Source organism: Protopterus annectens, chromosome 5.part1, assembly GCF_019279795.1.
Source record: "Protopterus annectens isolate FY-2018-M chromosome 5.part1, PAN1.0, whole genome shotgun sequence".
Lineage (NCBI taxonomy): Eukaryota > Metazoa > Chordata > Ceratodontiformes > Protopteridae > Protopterus > Protopterus annectens.
In genome coordinates this window covers 94841418-94862136 of record NC_056736.1, presented here as the reverse complement: position 1 = coordinate 94862136, position 20719 = coordinate 94841418, and the positions used below count along the sequence as shown (strand labels likewise).

At 33.4% G+C, this 20719-nt stretch overlaps 1 protein-coding gene across 4 annotated transcripts in view; it reads right to left on the bottom strand.

The window, feature by feature from the left end:
- Window positions 1–20719, bottom strand: part of SCEL (sciellin) — a 474262-nt gene that overhangs the window by 128734 nt on the left and 324809 nt on the right. For all 4 annotated transcript variants that reach the window (XM_044072905.1, XM_044072906.1, XM_044072907.1 and 1 more), the window contains 5 exons: window positions 11233–11301; window positions 10722–10790; window positions 9995–10069; window positions 9268–9339; window positions 8827–8901 (listed from right to left, as the gene is read on the bottom strand). In XM_044072905.1, the coding sequence (XP_043928840.1) occupies window positions 8827–8901; window positions 9268–9339; window positions 9995–10069; window positions 10722–10790; window positions 11233–11301 (360 nt within the window). The remainder of the gene's footprint in view (window positions 1–8826; window positions 8902–9267; window positions 9340–9994; window positions 10070–10721; window positions 10791–11232; window positions 11302–20719) is intronic.

The following is a 20719-nucleotide window of genomic DNA, read 5'->3' as shown; positions in this document are numbered from 1 at the left end:
GCTGTTAAAACAAAAGACTCTTCTCCTAGCGAAAATGGATGACCTTGTAAACAGATCTCGCAGGAATAACATCCATATATTTGGATTATCTGAAAGAACTGAGGTAATAATATGATAAATTTTTTATCTTTGTGGCTCTCTAAAATTTTAGACTTACGAGAAGCACTCTCATTCAGAAAAGAGAGAGCACATAGATGCTTAGTTACTCCTGCATCTGAAAACAACACTTCTCTGAGGTCTATTATTGTTATTTTTTTTCCTCCCAAGATAAAGAACTTGTTCTTAAGACTGCATGGGCTAAATCACCACTCAAAATAGATGGCTGTAACACTTGTTTTGACAATGACTATTCTGCAGCAGTAATATCCAAAAGAAAACAATTTCTTCCTTTCATTAGAGACATTAAGAAAATATAAATAAAAGTACATCTACTGTTTCCTGCTAGAGTAAAGATTTTCCTTTCTTATTTTAGTCCCATAAATGGGAAATTATTTACTAAAAAGGGACTTGTGCTTCAAGTGGCATTTCATGTTTTAAAAGCATTAACAGTAAAAAAATGCCTTACTGGGGTATAATATAGACAAACATTTTTTATGAATGCAGATCTGGCCTTGCCTGTCTGTAATTCAGTGTAACATTGATGAGTTGTTTTACAATTACTAACGGTATAACCTGAAAGTTGTTTACCTTATTAGTGATAAGGTGTAGCTGTTGTGCCTTACCAGATGAATTGTGATGTGTCTCTTTTTGGTGGAGGGGGAAAATTCCATTCTCTGTGGATATATTTCATGTTATAGTTTTCAAATGAAGGGGCTGTGATGCTTGGAATAGATTTAAAGTAATTTCTCTTTATAGATTTGTTATATGTAGTCGTTAGTCTTGATAATGAGATGAAATGCTCTCACAGAATTAGAGACAATTGTTGTCTGGTTACAAGATGTATTTGTAAAAAAGAAGTAAAGTTTTTTTTCTCTCTAGTGCTTGAGCTTTCTCATCTTAAACACTTGTAGCTTTCTCTGTTAAACAGCTTCAGCCTTGTGAAGTTTCCCACCCATGCAGAGAATCATGGCTGCTAACAGCTTATGATTTTGATTGGTGGACAGCTTTTAGAAGGTTAATTTAAATAATAGGTGGAACCTATGAATAATGCATTAGCTCACATGTCACTAAGTTCTCAGTTGAACAAAGTCAATGAAACCATAAGATTGTGAATGGAGAATGCAATAAGACACTTAAACTCTGATTTCTGGTTAACTTAAATTAAATTGTAAGTTATATTGTACTGTTAAGACACTATAGCTTAATAATATAATGCTATAGTAGGTTACCAAAAGTTTATTTTTTTCTCTTTCCAGATGATTAGTTTTGATATATTTTTGAATGATAAATAAGCATATAAACATACCATTTCTGTTACATAAAGCAGTATAGTTTGTTACAGAAGATAAATGAAAAGAAAGCTTTGCAAACATGTAAATTAACAATTTGGTGAATGCTATATTTACATTAAGATCTGTCAGAAGTGTTGCTCTTTATCATTGTATTTATTTATTTATTTTTATTTATTTTACATTTGTTGACCGGGATAGTCCGACTGGATGCATGTCCATTTTCAGCGGATGCCCGGGGAGAAAAGCTCCAAGGTAAGCAGATACAGCATTACATAATACCAGCATTATATATTACAAACAGACTGTTTACAGAGATTACATAAGTAAGCAAGTTAAACAAGTTCCACAGGTTAGAGTTAATCCCAAGTGTAAATCAGGATTAAATTAAATTACACAGTAAGATGGTTAACAGATTTTTACACATTCTAGAGTTAGCCAGGCTTGATACAGTGACATAGCCAGTTAAGTGACGAATGTTGTTTGAGTCTAGTTTTAAACTGACCTAAGGTGGAAAGTAAGGTAATATCAGCTGGAAGAAAATTCCAGGATCTACCTACAGAGTTTGATAAGGAAAACAAAATAATGCTGTATGTACTGTGATATATTCTCAAGTACATTTCTTGAAGATTATATTTGAATGTACATATTAAGATGTTTCAAAGAAGCATTATATTAATAGTAACACAAACATATATATGACATTGGCAACTTTTTTATTAGAAGCTTGGTGTTAATGTCATCAATATGTTATCATTACACTTGAAGTTATATACAAAACAAAGAAAGAAACAAACCTTATGTTTAATAGGGATGACATGCGATTTGTTGGTTTATTATAGTAAACTGCTGAGCACAAATAGCAGTACATTATTATTTAAATGTGTCATGACATCTATTTATCTATTATTATTGCATTTTCACTGAATGAAAATAGATCATTTGGGAAGGAAATTTATTTTTTGTGAGGCACTTAATAGGAATCTTTAACTGTAGTACATCAGTTTCTCACTTTTTCAAGATGATAGTTGAGATTCAAGATGTATATAGTTATCAAACAATAATAATACATGTTATTTGTCTCTTGGTGTTTTAATGAACATATAAAAATGAGAAATATGTAATTTAAACAACAACTTTGGGACATATAATGCTTCTCTTATTTTTCACACATATATACTGGTTTTTAAGGATACAGTCTTGTGTCCACTTTGCTGTTAATGAAAATTTTGTTTAATTGAAGCAGAGGGGTTTGGGCTTTTTGAATAGTAGATGGATGGGTTTGCTTGGATGGTTAGACTATTCAAGCAGGGAGTGCTAGACTCCATGAGGGATTTGAAGGATTTTAAAAGTAAGTGTTTAGTTACATTACACTTTTTTTGTTTTTTTTGTGGGTGTCTACAATAACAATTATTATGTATCTAATTAAACTTTTAAGTATTTATGTCAGTATTAATATTAAAAAGCAATTCTTTAACAAAGGATATATATTATACTAGGTCCATATAGTTCATTGTAAGATAATTATATCTACACTGTTGACCTGCATGACAAATGACATTTATTAATTGCATCTCCATAAATGTTAATGGATTGAATAATGGTTGCAAGAGGGGTAGTCTAAACAAATATTTGAAGTTATTTAACTCTCAAGTTATTTTTATAAGAAACACACCAATTGGTAGACGACTAAGACAGACATAATACCAAGTATTACTTTATATTATCTAGTTCACAATATAATCAATAAAAACAGGAGTTGCTATATTATGGGAAAAATCTTTCCCTATGCCTAAAATCATTGACACATATATGGATGATAAAGGTATGCTTTGTTCTGTTACCCTAGAATGCAATAAAAGAATATTAACCCTTATTAACTTATACTAGATTCCTGGAATAGGAATTAAATCATTTGAACAACTTCTAGAACAAGTAACTCAAATTTCAAAAGGTAGCATTATATTAGCAGGAGATTTTAATTATAATCTGTCACCAAAGGATGCTAATACAACAGATAAATGGAAAATACAGGCATCAGCAAAGGCACTGTTAAAGTTTACTGAACTATTTTACCTTAGGGACATAAATCATTTCTCAGATCCAGAATCACTTTTCTGTAGTTATTACTCACATAGACATAGAACACAGTTCAGAACTGACAGAGTATATGTCTTCAGTGAGTTGATAGATAAACTAAGCAAAGTTAAAGTGGTATCTTGCCCACTTTCAGATCACATTGTAATCACTTTTGAGCTGTTTTTAAAATCTAATAATAACATTAAGATCAGGAAGGTACCAGCATATATAACTTCCTTAAAGGATTTTAAGGACTTTTTTTATTAAAGAAATTCTTTCTTTTATAGAAGTTGACAATATAGGAGATATTTCAGAAATCTATCTATGGGATGCACTAAAAGCATATTTTTGGTAGAGTCACCAATTGATTATCAATACCTATATCTAACATACCAATATCAATATCTAACATGGCTTAGTGGTAAATCACTTTGACTATGGTGTACAGGGTCCTGGGTTTGAGCCTTGCAAAGGCTGTTTATTTCCTATGAACCTATATTTACCCTGGGGATCATGTCAGTCGCCCTGCTAGACAGGGGCCCAGAGAAGTAAATATTGTGGGAAAAAATTTCCAGGGGAATTGTTATGGCTAGGCTTGCATAGGCCTTAGGGCTGATAGCCTAGTACCAACCTATGAACCTATGAACCTATAAAGAAAAATCAATGGGACAAATAACTATATGATATACAAGAAAAACTTGACCAATTAAAACTGGAAAATCAGACAGGTAACAATAACATATAAGAGATTAATCTACATAGTAAGTATTTGGAAATTTTAAATAATAAATCTAGGATTAGTCCAGAAAAGTTTAAGATAATTAATTCTCTAGTAACCTACAACCTATGTATAAGTTAGTTAACAAAACAAGACTACTTAGCAAGTCTAATCATATAAAGGAGATTTATTCACATAAGAGAAAAAGAAAAGTGATGGAAATAGAAGATATTTTAAAAGAATTTAGAAATTAAATAAATAAAATATATAATGCAATAATAGACTCAAAAGTAATAATCAAAACTTTTATAAAAAAATATAAAAAATAAATTATCTGATGACTGAGTGAAATTAACTGATAAACGTGTCTCAATGTCTGAAATTCAAATCCAAATTAACAAATTAAAACCTAACAAAGCAGCAGGTAATGATGGAATTCTACTAAAACTCTGCAAGTTACTACCTAGAGAAGCCTTTAAAATATTACACATTTTTTCTACAGTTAAATACTTAACAAAAGTTTCTCCCTCCTGGAAATACACTAACAAAGATCCAACTGAATGCTCTTTGTACATACCAATTTCTCTTTTAAATGTAGACTATAAATTATTCATGGCAATTCATGCTAATAGATTAAAAGATATTGTACCTTCCATGATTAATGAGAATCAAACTGGTTTTATTCTAAATAGAAATACTTATGACAATATCAAAAGAATAATAACAGTAATTGACTATGTAAGCAAAACAAAAGAGAATCTAACATCAATGAGTCTAGACATTAATAGTGCTTTTAAGTCTGTGAACTGGACATATTTTTTGCTAGTCTTAGAGGAATGTAATTTTTCAAGCAATTTAATACATCTACTTTTTGACAATTGTTTTGCATACATTAAATAGGTACTTTTACTTTTGATTCAATACAAATTTTGAAGGGAACTAAACAAGGATGTCCTCCTTCACCCCTGCTTTTTACTGTAATTATGGAACCTTTTGCTAATTTTATTAGATCAAAGTTAGACAAGCCATTAGCATAAATGTGAATTTAGTTTCTAAAATCCAGTTATTCACTGATGATATTCTTCTGACATTGACTGACATTGAAAGTTCACTTTCTGCTGTTTTTAAGGCAAGGGATTTATTTAAAAAAGTCTCATCTCTCCTTTAATAATAACAAAACAAAAATACTACCCATAAATGTCAATATTGATAGGATAAATAACAGATTTACTAAATACATTGTCAAAGAGAGAAAATGAACTATTTAGGGATACTTATATAGCATTAATAATATACTTAATAAATGACTGTTATACTAACAGCATAATCAGTATAAAAATCTAATTAATAAATGGAACAAATTTTTCTTCACAGTGGAAGAGAGACTATCTATAATCAAAATGATTATTTTACCAAAAATCATATATGGTATTCAATCATTATCTTTACCTCCATCTAAAACATGTATTAAAGAATTTAATAAATTAATTTAACATTTTTTTTTGGTTCCCCAACAAACCAAGAATTGCCTTAAATCATCATATAAGGGACTGGACAGCAGGAGGGAATGGACTACTAGATCTAGAATTATATTCTTTATCATAAATTATAAAAACAATATGTCTTTGGACATATAACAGTTATACAGCCAGGTGGAAAGAGTTTCTAGAATGCCTTTTCATACAATTTAAACATAACATAAACACTAATCATAATCTTATACTACATAATAGTTTACATTGGTTGCTAAAATATTACTTTTCAGAAAGGAGCCACCAGACAACTGACTTTATTTTATTTCTACTATATACCTGTAAAACCTAATTTATAAAAGTCCAACATATATGGCATCAGTTTTTCTTCTTTCCCCTATAGCATACACTGAAAATAATATTTTCATTTTAAGATTAGATACAATGATTGCATTTAAAAAATATCTGATATATTGGTTTCAATTAATGAATAATGAAAAAGTGCATTCTGATGATTAGATTAAAGTTAATATGATTTAAGCAAAAATATGTGGTTGGATGTGCAATCTTGCAGACAATATGTAGAAGATAGAATTAAGGTAATGCAATCAAGGGTAAGAGATCTTATCCCAAAATTAATTTAATTTTTAATATTATTAATACAATAAAACACACTGGGAGATGATCTCTTATCCAAATTATATAGAGTCATGAGAAAAGAAACAAAAAGTTTCAATGACAATTACTGGAACAATTTTACTCACATTAATAACATACCTCCAGGTGAAGAGGATAAAAAAAAACAATTTAATATCTTCTAAACAGACAACTTCTTCTCTTAGATGGAAACATTTTTACTTGGAAATTATTGCATAGATCTTTCTTCACACCTCATAAAATTGAATTAATGTTTAAAAAGAAGCAAGTTTGTTGGATATGCAAACAGGAGCTTAAAGCAGATTGGCAACACATGTTCTTTGATTGTGGTATACTTACACCTTATTGGAATAACATTAATCTTTTTTACATGCTTTATTTTGGGACAATTTTATTTTATCTAAGTCATTAATTATTTTAATACCCCTATTCCTGTTTGTATTAAAAGAATGTACTACCCTCTTTTATGGTCCATTTTATCAATTGTGAGGAAAATTATAACCAAGAATTGGAAGAATGAAGCGACACCCTCATTCAAAGAAATCACAAATATTGCAACCAAAGTATGTTATCTGGAAACTATCACCATTAAATCAAGCTCTACTAGAATCCCCTCCTACTATAATATGTAGACAAATTTGAAGGAACTTCTTGATAAATAAAAATACCTATACTCATATAAACTGCAATGTATAGAAATTTTTTGAGATTCTTCATTATTAGTAGACAATCTTGTAAATTGTTGTTCTTGTTTGTTCTTGCTCATATTGTTCTTTTTTATGCTTACAAATTTCTAAATACAATTATTGTCATTATCAATTTGTTTAGTTAAAATCTAATAAAAACTTTTTCCAAAAAAAAAAAAAAAAGAAATACATATGTGTACCTGTGTGTGTGTGTATACATCTACACCGATATACATACATTTGTGCATGACTAGTAATTGCATTTTCCATTGCTTAACAGGAGTAATATACTCTGATTTTATCTCAGGGCTCAGTCCACTTAGGACATGTTAACTCTGTTGCATAGTTAAGCATTACATCATTCATGTCCATTTGTGAGTAATGGAGTGTTTACAATCATTTGTAATGTAGGGACTACCCATGGCTGATATGGGCTAGTCAGCAGAGTGCCTAAACAAAGCCATCTGTGGTTAAGCCTTTGTTGCCTGCATCTGAATGTGATTTATTGTTATTATACAAAGAGATTATTAAAAACGAAATACCTTTTACGTTTTTAAACTGATGTCACATTATGAAACAACATCAATTTCTGTTTCCTCCCATTTAAGTACATTTTCTGAAACGGCTTGGCAATGCACTGTGCATGCATCTTGTTGAGTACACAGTGATACTTGCATAGATCTGTTTTACTGCAATACCTGCCACTGTCCACACCCCCAAAGGGAGAGAAAATTACCAGTGGAAATGTGCAATTAGTATATGGGTACTCATATTTTACTTTTCTTCTGTTATGAGTAATGTCAATAACTTTTTTTTTGTTAATTTCATATATATTTATGACCTTGGACATTGATGTGTTTGGGGGATTGGTGTGTTTTGGGAGAAAGAATTTTCATTCTTAATATAACTAGTCTACTTGTATTAAGATTCTCCAATTACTGTTATAGAAATTTGATAACCATGATATATTCAATTTATTTCTATATTGTGGTATATGATTTCTGCCTATGTTTCAAGAGTATGAGCCAAAATGTTCATATCTAATACACACTTTACAGTGAGAAGGCACTGCTGAATATCCAATTATAGTTCACCTAATGGAATATTAATGAAGACATATTTTTTATTTCTTGACAGCTGGAATATACTTCCATTTTTATTAGTTACTGTCTATTACCTTGTTTTAACAGAATCATTCCTATAGGTGAGGTAACCCCTTAGATACATTCCGAATATCATAGTAAAACATACTCACAACATTGATATCCATGTTTTCTGCTGTTCAGTAACAAGCTCTAACTTACTGCATGTCACTCCAGTTAGTACATAACCTATCCTGGAACTGTGTCAGCTTGACATTTGACCTCTGATGCTGTACTAAAATGTTAAGTGTTACAATACAATGCAGTCAGTATAAGTTCAGTCTTTTAAATTTCTTATTTACAGTTTCTTTCATTATTACTGTCAAAGTGTGGATCAATGTAGAAGTTCAAATTAACTTTGCCATTTTCTATTCCAGAGTAACTTCATCATTCTGAGCATATTTTCTTCATGGAATAATGCTTCTGAAGTCAACAATTAAAAGATTAAAAAAAAAAAAATACATCATTTATTGTTTCTGTGTAGATAGGTTGCTCAGTATATACCGTCCCATTCTTATAGTGCTCAAACATGTTGCAGCAAAAAGTTCAAAAGGTTGGCAGGCATTTACAAATATGTGCTTACTTTTATGCAATACTGACACTGCAGAAAAATGTGGCGTGGCTTATTATGATTAATTGTAAGTGTTAAAGTAAAAACAAGGAGTGCATGTTCTCATTCCTTACCTTGAGTTTCTAGGGGAGAAAGAGTCGCTGCTCACTGTGTATGATGACTGCCTTCCAAAGTCGTAGTCATAGTCACTAAAAAATAAACATTTCTAAGTATAGCCGAAACTCTGACTTTCTATATTGCTTCAAATGTATTGTTTAATTGTGTATTTCAATTACTGATACCTTAACTTAGTGAAAAGCTCACTTAGACATAAACATGCACAAAATATTTGTAAATAAACATCAATAAATTGAGAAATACATGACGGGTCAAAGGGAGTGACATGGAAAGCAGTTTTAATGCCGTCAGTTCTTAATGTCATCACTTAACTCACAGCATTTAATTAATTTTATCTATAATCATGTAAATCTACAAAAAAGTGATAATGGAAAATGCAGGTGGGCATGCTTTATGTATGCCAAGTGTGTAAAGATAAAAGAATTTTTAATCCTTACACTGAACTTCTAGCAGGGAGGGTGCTGGTCTTCACTGAATATGACTGCCTTCCATAATCGTAGTCCTTGTCTCTGAAAAATAAATGGTCACAGCATAAGCCAAACATCAGTTTACCATGTTAGCATCAAATGCATGTATTCAAGTAAATGTGTACAATTTGTAAAACAGAGATTACTGTGTGGTGCAATTAACACATCTAGCCACATATGGTATTTCAGTAATAATTATTAATTTCAGAATATGATGCATTTTGCTTGGAAACAGAAACGCAACAGAGCACCATTTTAATAAGATTAAGTCTTCCAATTAAAAATACATTTTTGCCATGATTTGTTTATTTCTTACTTTGAAATTCTGAAAAAAATAAATCTTAGTTTTTCTGTGTAAGACTATTCCTTAAACAAAAACACTAATTTATTCTTATTGATTCATGTCCATCTATAAACCGTGTACCCCAAATAATGAGTGGACTCACATTATATGAAACTCCATTTATGCACTGAATACAGTAGCTGTAAAATAATCTTTGAAATGTAGGGATAAATAATGAATCAGAGAGCCTGACAGAAAAAATAGTTCCCATAGTTATCATTTAGCACACAATATTTGATTCAGTTTACTTAGAAAAATTGACAAAAACTACATAAACTGCCAAAGCAAAAATGCTAATATGACTTGTATGTTCCACTGCAATTAAGATGACATCAAAATGTTTTTAATTCTTACAGTGAACTTCTTCCAGGAAGGGTGCTGCTCTTCACGGAATATGATGACTGTCCTCCATAATCATAGTCATAATCACTGAAAGATAAATGTTCAGGGCATAAACCAGACATTGGCTTATTGTTTTAGCACCAAATGTATTTATTCGTTACACAGTTTGAGTATTCTGGCCTCTAGTATTTTGTTATTAATGCATAGTATGTAAAACAGTAATTTCTACTGTAATGCAGTCAGTATGTCATGGATTCAAATACCACCTCAGCCATGTTTACCAGGGGCATAGATTTTCCAATATTCCAGAAAAAGTACTGGTATATCCACAATCTAGATTATATGAGTAGTGGGAACATGAGATTTTCATGGAACTTGGATTCTGGGCCATAACATTAATTTACCACAATCTGTATTTCTGCTCATGTTTACTGTTGCCAGTATGTTCTACTGAGTGGTCTAAACCAAGTAATTTGTTTTTATTTTGTATATGTATGTGCACTAGAAAAACTAACTTACAGTAATGTTCAGAAATTACATTTAATAGTAACAGATGTAATTCATGATTTATTCTCATGTACAAAATTCAAATTTTAGAGATCCATAAAAATGTCCCAGGTCCAGACTTAAAGATATTTTGATAAGAGACGTCTTCAAATTCTCAAAATTATGAGAATACCATGTTGGTATGATTAGTTCTAATCACTAAAGATCATACGAGAATCTGCTCACAACTTACGCTGAACTTCTTGGGGAATAAGTGTCGGTATTCGCTGTGTAAGACGATTGCTTCCCATAATCATAGTCGCTGAAAAATAAACATTGCAATGTCAAAGTTAAGTTCATGGTCACATCAACTCAAAGAAGGAAGAAATGTGTCTACTAGCAACAATTTATTGGGGGGAAAAGCATTTCTGCAGGCTACTGATGCTCAAGCAATTTCACTTCATGTTTGTGTAGGGATGCTGCCCTAAAGACATCTAGTTAAGCTACAAGGATCATGGGATTTGAATACTGCATACACAAGATGGAAGCAGGCAAAGCTCTGCATATAGAATTTCTATTGGGAAGCCTCCAGCCAATAGTAAATGCTGAAGAGTCAGTTTTGGCTGTTAATTAATCATGTCATTTATGTGAACCAGTAACACATTAATTTCTGATGAATTCCTAAACAGATGCAGAAGTACAGAATGACATAAAACATTCTTTGTACAGAGGATAAAGCTTGGCAGAATTTGATCACTACTTACACTGAACTTCTTGGGGAATAAGTGTCGTTCTTCACTGTGTAAGACGATTGCTTGCCATAGTCATAGTCGCTGAAAAATAAACATTGTAATGTCGAAATTAAATATTTAATAATCATATCTGGTGCAGGAAAATAACCAGCCATGTTTTAGGTGCTGGGGTATAGATTTTTCCTAATAATTTAAATATTTAAAGTCTGCATGATACTGCAATATAATCAAGAAAAACACAAACATTTACGTAGTATTTCTTTAAATGACAACTTTAGATTAATTTTGTATAGAAACATTAAGCCACAAAAATGCACATCTTCCAAGTTACAAAAACCTTAACCAAAGGTGCTGTTTCATTTGCTGAATAGTACTGCTTGAAACGGATGCTGCCCTGTGAGGATGGGATATTGACATCTGGCAAGGTAATTCAGTCTTGTGAACTCTTGGAATCTATGATAACATAGTGAGCTAATCTTAATGAGGCAATCTGGCTTACAGACATATGACTGAGAAACACTTGGAATTTGAATACTACTTAGACAGATATGAGCGGGGAAAACTCATTATATGGAACATCTGTTGGGAAGCGTCCAGGTGATATAAAATGATGAAAATTCAGTTTTGGTGGTTCAGACAGATATTGCTGCTTTAACCACATAATTTATATTAACAAGTAACAAATTAATATTCGACACGTATAAATCTGTGCTAAAGTACAGAAGAGCAGAAACCATTCATTGACTAGAGGTTAAAGCAGTGGTATATGTATTTTGGCACAAGAATTAAAGTTGTATTTTAAACACATTTCTTAGACTAATACAGATCAATTTTACTCTACAGAGCATTGTTCACAGTGGTCATATGAAGACCTTTCAAAACATAACTCATTTGAACCCTACACCACATGAGAATATGAGAATGCAGATGTAGTATACATGTCTGTACCTGAATAAACAGACGTTGTGTATAGCCATGAAACACATGAAAAATGTTTACTGCTACATCATTATGATCTAGTGCTTGTTACTGCAATAGTTATATTGGTGTTTACTCATTTCAGGCCAACACACCAAGCAGATTTATAACTTTCCTGCAACATTTATCATCCTCATAGTCAGTTCTAAAACTCAGGCAATGCAACAGCTAAAATCCTTAGCATTGGGGTGGGGTGGAAGTGGGAGCAGGAGACAGGTGAAATTAACAAAAATTGCATCAGTGGATTCCCATTCACTCTGTTGTTCTTGACCAAATAGCTATTATTTGTGCAAGGAAATCAAGAATCTAGTCTTTATTATTTTCTGAATAATGAATATTATTGTAAATTTATATAGAAGGGATAACTTTTTTCACCATTTATCATACTGAAGATTTACTCACGTAATAGAGGTATTGCAGATGGACCTGCACACATGAAGGATGTGCCATGAGCCTCTTGTGGCATGGGTGTAATACACACCAAATACTATACATGGGCTGTACATCCCAACATGCAGCACAGTTAAGCGGCAGTCCCTATTTGTCACTGTACATTTTCTCAAAATGTAACCCATCACAAAGTTATGTTACATGAACTGCTGTTATTTATAACAACATTGCAGCTGATCTAGCCGTAACCTAATAAGGGACCCTTTGCTTTGAAACTGACATGAAAACTGTAGTAAATTTTAAAATGTTGCCTTTTATTTTAAAGGCAGGATTCACATTGGGGTAGACTTTGCAGTTTATTTAACAGTTGTTTACCAGGAAAGTCCGACTTGGAACAAAGCCAATTTTCAGCAGAGGCCCAGAGAGAAACACTCCAGATACATGTCTTTGTAACATGGGAGGAAACTGGAGCACCTAGAGGAAACCCACATGAATGCAGGGAGAACAAGCAGACTCCGCACAAAAGGCACTCCAGCCAAGAATCGAACCAAAGAACCTCTTGCTGTGAGGCAACAACACCACTGCTGTACCACTGTGCTGTCTAGTTAACAGTTAAAAAATCTCTGCAGTCCTGACCTTTGATTATTTAGCTTTAAATATGTTGTGAAATGTTCCTATACATTTGAAATGTATTTTTAGTTTGCTCTGTATGAACAAAGTAAAAACTATGTCCCTTGGGAATGCAGGGCCCATATTATTATTTAATTTACACAGATGTTCCTTGATCTGCATAACACTTAGCAGGAGTCTTAGTCTGGCATGCTCTTATCTTAAAGATGATCTTTGACATGCTTCACTGACCAATCCTGAGATGACTTTGCATGCTTTCAGTGTGCTTAGTTGCATTTCTTTAGATCTTCCAGATCTATGTCACTGAGTAGGAAGTACAGAATAAGTGTTTGTGAGTCAAGCAAATAAACATAGAGCCAGTCTAACAGTGCTGATATCGGAGTACCACTTGTGAATGTCTTTTAAATGGGTTCACGGATATGAGAGGCATTAATATTAAAGTCCTAATGTTATTTTAACCTATTTTGGTGAAGTGAGCTCATTTATTGGTTATTTCTGGTGTTGTGCATACTGTCTAATTTTGATTTATGAATCTGTAGCACTAGTGCAGTACTCCAGGTTATTTCAAACTTTATGTGCCGGAGTATTTTGCTGACTATATTTAAATCATTCAATGTTATAGGTTGGAGGGTACTTTAAGTATCTTGAACTATATTTCCATTTTTTCTTCTGGTTAATCTGTGTGATGTTTTCATCCTTTGCTTGGACAGTTTTAAAATGGAGGACAAGTAGATGTATTAGAATTCTAGAGCGATGATTCCTTGGAAATTCCTCATCAGGTTGTTCGAAAACAGACATACCTTGATAGCTCAGGCTCTAATTCAAGAGTGACAATGCAGAGCTTGCAGGCAGTGAATTAATTCATAGCTCTTGTGCAGATATCGGAGGAGTCATGGGGTTTCAACAGTATAGCTTACATACCCATGGAGGGGGATATATGTCTGTGTGCCCGGGAATGTTTTGTTGGATGTGCTACAACAGTGTGGCCCTTAAAGTCTGTGTCATTTGGTCCTTGTAGCTGTGCAGCAGTTGTATCTTCCAGTTCTGTATCACGCTATGTCCAAAGTCAGAGTAAGACTTTGCCAAAGGAATATTTTGTCTTCACTGTTGTTTACAAGTTTCATGGACAGAATATCAACATGCAGCCAAAGTTTGGAGAGTATCCAGTCTGAAGATGTGAAGGTTGCAGCTATGCTGTTTGCAGACAATGCAAATCTTTCTATGTCAAATGGACATGTTTTCAGCACTGGAGTAGTTTGCTTCTGAGTCTGGAGCAGCAGGGATGGAAATCAGCACCTTTGAGTCAGAAGTTATGGCTCTCCTCCAGAAAAGAATAGACTGTTCCCAGCCCAAGTGGAAGAATTTAAGTATCTTGACGTGTTTTTCATGAGTCAGGGTACAATGGGTCAGGAGTTTCACTAGCACTGGCATCAGTACTGCATTCATTATACAGGTCTGGGATAGAAGAATGAGAGGTGAAACACAGGCTGAAGGTGTTAGTTTAACGGTTGATCTACATTTCCATCCTCAGCTATGGCCATGAGCTAGTGGTAGTGACTGAACTAATGAGATTATGCATATAAGCAGCAGAAATGTGGGTTCTTTATATTTATTATTTATTTATTTATTGACATTTATTTATCGGGAAGGTCCACTGGGCCAAAAAGTGTCCATTTTCAGTGGAGGCCCAGGGAGAAAACCTCCACATATATATACAATACATACATTTTGAAATATACAATGTACAAATTTTGATAAAAACACAAATAGTACTCATAACAATAGAAACAGTAAACAGAGTTTTTTGACAAATGAAAAGGTAATACACCTGTAAATAGATGTGACTGTATATCTATATATATATATATATATATATATATATATATATATATATATATATATATATACATATACATATATATAGATCTAGATATATAGATATATATCTGTGTTATATGGTTGCTGGGCTCACTCTCTATGCATGTGAAAAGAGCTGAGCAATATGTGAGGATCTCAGAGAGCAGCCACGAGAGCAGCCACTTCTCCTGTATCAAGAGGAGCCACTTGAAGAGCTGTGATCATTTCATGTGAATCTATCTGGGTATACAAGGTATGATTCATTGGAAGGGCACCTTAGAATTCACTAGAGACATGTTGCAGGATTATAGCCTTTGAATACAAGAGTATCCCATAGGAAGCAACCAATACTGTTACTGGAAAAGCCTGGTCTGCACTGTTCCAGTTTATACTACAGACCCTTTACAATGAATCCCACCAGATTAAGGTTTGATTGATTAAAACCATATCCTTCATGGACACCCTCAAGTTTTGTCACTGATGTAGGGCTCTTCTAAGTGACTGAGTACAGTATATGGCCTAACTTCAAAGCATTTTCACTGAACACTTAATTAGCTGTGGGTTCACTTCAAAGTTTTCTAGAAATTTATATTCAGTCAGTGTTGCTAATTAGTTAGTGATGCTGATTACATGTAAAGCAAGTCAAATAGCACAGCTGAGGACTGAGACAAAATGATGAATACCCAAATGCATTTTCAGAACAGGACTTAAAATCCTAATATAGATGTAAAGTTTTATTTGCACATCCATAAGTCAATACTAAAATTCTTACATAGCAGAAGACACTGACAAAACATATACCTTTTCTGTGGCAGAGAGGTATCCTTGACAGAACTACAATATTAAATCAGTGCTATCATTTATACTAGCTATTCCATGCTATATTATACCATATCATGCTACTATAGTACACTACATTATACTGGGTTCTGTTGGTTTGGTCAACAGTGAATTTGGTCATCATCTGTTAAATTGACCACATTTGGTCAGTCATACAGACAGCCTATGAGATCGGCAGTCCCCGGGTAGTAGAATATTCCCTTTCCCTTAGAATTGTGCAATCTCAGAGATAGTATATATAATTAGCAGGGGAAGTGGGGGATGCTGTATATGTTTTTTTTAAAGTAATATTTGCATGGGCCGAGAAGCAACCTTAATGCAGGCATACTAGGAAGTCAATATTTCCTATTTTGATGCAGAATGTTTTACCTTCAGGATGTCACATAAACCAACCGAGTGAAGGTAAATCACTATGCTATACTATATTAAACTATGATTACTACTAAACGCATACCCGTGTGCGCGCGTGTGCGCACACACAGACACACACACACACACACACACACACACACACACACACACACACACACACACATGCACACAGGCAGACACACACACACACACACACACACACACACACACACACACACACACACACACACACACATACACACGCACACACGCACGCACACACTCTCACACAAAAGAAAAATTAAATTAACATGACATAATAGCTGAAACTCCTGGGTATGGTGGGAGGAGTTATGGTGGGGGTTATGCCTGATTGGCTAAGTATGATCCCAAGAGTGATGACCTAAGAATTCAGTGCACAACTGTTGAGGATGGCTTAAATCTTCTCATGAATTCCACCTCACATAGTATTATAGTTATTACACTGTGAATTTTTAACTTGTTTTCATGTACTGAACACATGCAGCCAAATGTGTTTCAATGACCACATGATTTGGAAGATACATATGATTTGGGAGTTAACTTTCACTGAAGGTATGTGTATAACTGCATATGTAATGACATTGTCAAATAATTTTAAAATGCATGTATTTGGTCTTGTAAGTCAGCCTACTTATTTTATTCACTTGACTTTCGTACTGTTCTCTTTCTTCTCAGTTTTACATTTTTTTTAATTAGCATGAATTATGACAGACCTACTAATTATTAGTGTGGTAACTAATTTTAAATTTAGTGTAAAATAGCACCGCAGTTAAATTATTTTTGGAGTTGTATTCCTTTTCTGTTTCATATGTTTCCCCTCCATTTTCAGAGGTCTCTTGATTATTTGATGCCGTTTGGAGGTGCTGTGTAGGTAATAGGGATCATACTATGATTGTAATGGTTCATGTCCATGTGGTCTGCAAAAAAGCTGCATTTTTGTTATAGAACATTGTAACTCGAAGTACCTTATTTGTTTTATAGGTACATCACTTCTTAATTCTAAAGTTTCATTTTTTGTTTGGTTTTATGAGTTGGCTGAGCATGTGCAATAGTGTATGGTTCACTATTTACATAACTCTTACTCGCTCCATGGTGTAGAGGGACAAAACCCTGAATACTGGGCTTGAGTAGTCACCTAAGTCCTAGTGGAACTGTTTAAGGGGGAGAGAATGGTGAGGTAGGTGGGGACACATATACTTTGCCTAGAATCCTCAGTGGAGTCTGCTTTCAAAGTGGTGATGAGGTAATTGGGGTAACTCCTATCTGTCTACAAACCTATCAAATCTGCTGTGTGTTGTCTGTATTCATACAAGGTTGCTAAGGCCTGGAACTTCTTACCTGTATCCATCAGGTCAGTGCACTCCCTCCTATCTTTCAAACCACTCTGAAAGACTTCCTAGCTAAAATCTGGCTCTGTACTTGCTTAAAGCCAGGATAAATTGTATTCCTAAATGTGAACAAGTATCTTTTCATTCCTTATACCTCCTTACTCTCCCTTCTTCACTTACTTCCTTACTTCTATCAAATTCTCTTCATTGACTTTCTCTCCTAAAATATACCATAAGTCTGTTTGCCCCTCACTTCATATTGCAATTCCCATTTGTATTAGACTAACTTACCTTTAATTTCTCTACAAACTGTCTAAAATGTATCTAAATATTAAATGATTACAATATAATTTGTTTTGATTCTTAACCAATGTTTTTATATTATGTATAATTTGTTATATTTTTTTAAACAGCAGATGTTTTTGTTTTATTTTTGAAGATTGTAAAATTATTGTTCTTAAAATGTTTTGCAATAATTTGGAGCTTTTCTCCCTGGGCCTCCAGTGAAAATGGGCTTCTACATAGTCAGACTTTCCCAGTAATCAAATGTCAATTAATCAATCAATCAATCAATCAATCAATAAATAAATAAATAAATAATTAAACTGGGGTAGTGTTGTTTGTAAAAGCAGGCAACAAATACCCTTGCCATATCCCACTACTCAGCCACTTCTTGCATCCCTGTGGACATGCACAAGGGAATTCAAGTACATAACAGAAATCCCCTATGATTGCCAGGGGGAAGACAATGTCAAAGGTGGTTCTTGCTTATTTAAAGAATGAAAGGGCAGAGTCGCACTGATTAGTCAGAAAGTCAAACGATAATATAAATTATTCAAGCATTATGGATTACATTTCCTAGATTTTATTTTCTTATGAAGTATGTTGGCAGTTGTTTTATAGAACAATGTCCTTAGAAAAGAAACAAAGATGTCTGCTGAGTACACTCAGAATACTTGTGGTTATAAAGGACTTGTTTATGTTTTGTGAAGATGTTTTGTGAAAGCTTGAAGCATTTATGACAGGGACTTGTAAGTATTATGAGCAAGACTGAGCTAGGAATTATACAAAGTTAAAGTACCAAATCGGTCTGTCTTTCTTACTAACTGGTTGATGTCTCACAGCATTGGCTACCTTTTCAGTATATCATATTCATACCCATGGTGGTTCAGCTTAATTGTAGACCACTGAGTCTCAAACAAAGAATTTGTTAATTAAGTATTTTAAGTTATTTATAACTTAGACAACAGATGTGAAGCTTTTGTAGACATTCTTCAAAACTCAGATCAAATATTCCATCTATTATTAATATCAAAATTCACTGCGTTCTCTTTATTCTGTGGAAATGTCTCCTTATATGAATATTCCCAAATACTACCTCCTTACTTCAACCTATATCTGATCAGCTTTTTAAAGAAGTCAAGAATTACCTTAAGAGTCCTCAAAAATGACACAGAAGGATAATGCTCAGGCTATGACCCAGATGACCACAGGATAATCAGAAATTCAGGAATTAAAGGAGCCAACAAGGGAGAGTAGGAATGAGTGAGTGATCAACACCAGCTCGGTCACTCTGGTGGAAAAGATGTAGTTCACTCCACTGAAATGCAGGTACATATTTGAGAAAGTGTTACATGACATGCAGTATATAAGCCATGGATTTCTGCTCTGCCAAGCAACAGTGCATGGCAGCCTCCCTGGGCATGTGTGAGAACATGCATGTCCACAAGAGAAAGCACAGCAGACTCTTGCAGCTTTCAGTGTTATGTATTTCATATGTTTATTTTCTTTGTGCTACTGATACTTGAACAATTTCACCTCGAGCAATTGTAAGGGACACATTCTTTATCTGATAGAACAGATGCAGCATATTTAAATGTATGCAAGCCTGATAAACTATTGTCCAGAGAAATATCAGGGCATACATTTGTTTCCTAATTACTAGAATATATCTAGTGTCTTAGAAGAATTCCAGATACTACAAAGTGTTTATGAAATATTGCAGCTATTGTAGCTGGACTTGTAATGCTAGTGCTTCTGTTAAAGGGAATATTGTGTATCTGTTTATTTATATTTCTGTTAGAGACAATATTTTTATCTGTTTTGTGTGTTTGTTTATTTGATTCATCAGGTTATGTCTAAAGTGATCTTATATGGATTTTTATCAAGGTGCCAACATATTATATAATTTATTTGTATTTGTATTACTTTGATTTCTATAGCCAAAGAACACCAATATAGCATTCAGACCCTTACAATTGTTCTACGTGAGGCAATAATATTGTTAAATGTAATTATATTTATTTAGTTAGGAACCTCTTATATTTCTGTCAGTTGTTAATTTATGAGTGTAGACAGAACTCAACGTGTACAGAATAATTGGTTTATTAATGCAACTTATTGTATAACAGCTCCCATATTTATATATCTGTATAGCTCTATAGTGATCTCTCTGTTTCTCTCTCTCTCTTTCTATACAAACACACACACACACACACATATATATATATATATATATATATATATATATACATTTTCCTTGCAGTGATTAATGGTTCACAGTATCCATTTTGAGATGTGACTGATTGTTTTTAAACTTGATCTGTCAATATTCAACATTTGTGCTACTCATTATAGTGAGGTTCATTATAAGTAAAAGAAATAATACAATAAAATGGTCAAAGGTGCCAAGTGGAAGAAATACAGAAGAAGGTATTAATTTATCTATTTACCATTTGTTTACTGGGAAAGTCCAACTTGGAACAAAGTCAATTTTCAGTGGAGGCCCCAGGAGAAATTCTCTAGACGCATGTCTTTGTAACATGGGAGGATACCAGAGCACCCAGAGGAAACCCACACAAATGCAGGGAGGACATGCAGACTCTGCACAGAAGACACCCCAGCCAAGAATCAAACCAGAGAACATCTTGCTTTGAGGTGACAATGCAACCACTGTACCACTGTGCCATCCAAACATGACAATAATTACAGTGAAGGCACTTGCATCAGGAGCTAGGGTATCAACATGTTGTTTAAGATTATAGTTCAACATATAATCCTAAATATTCTCATAATGGAAGTAG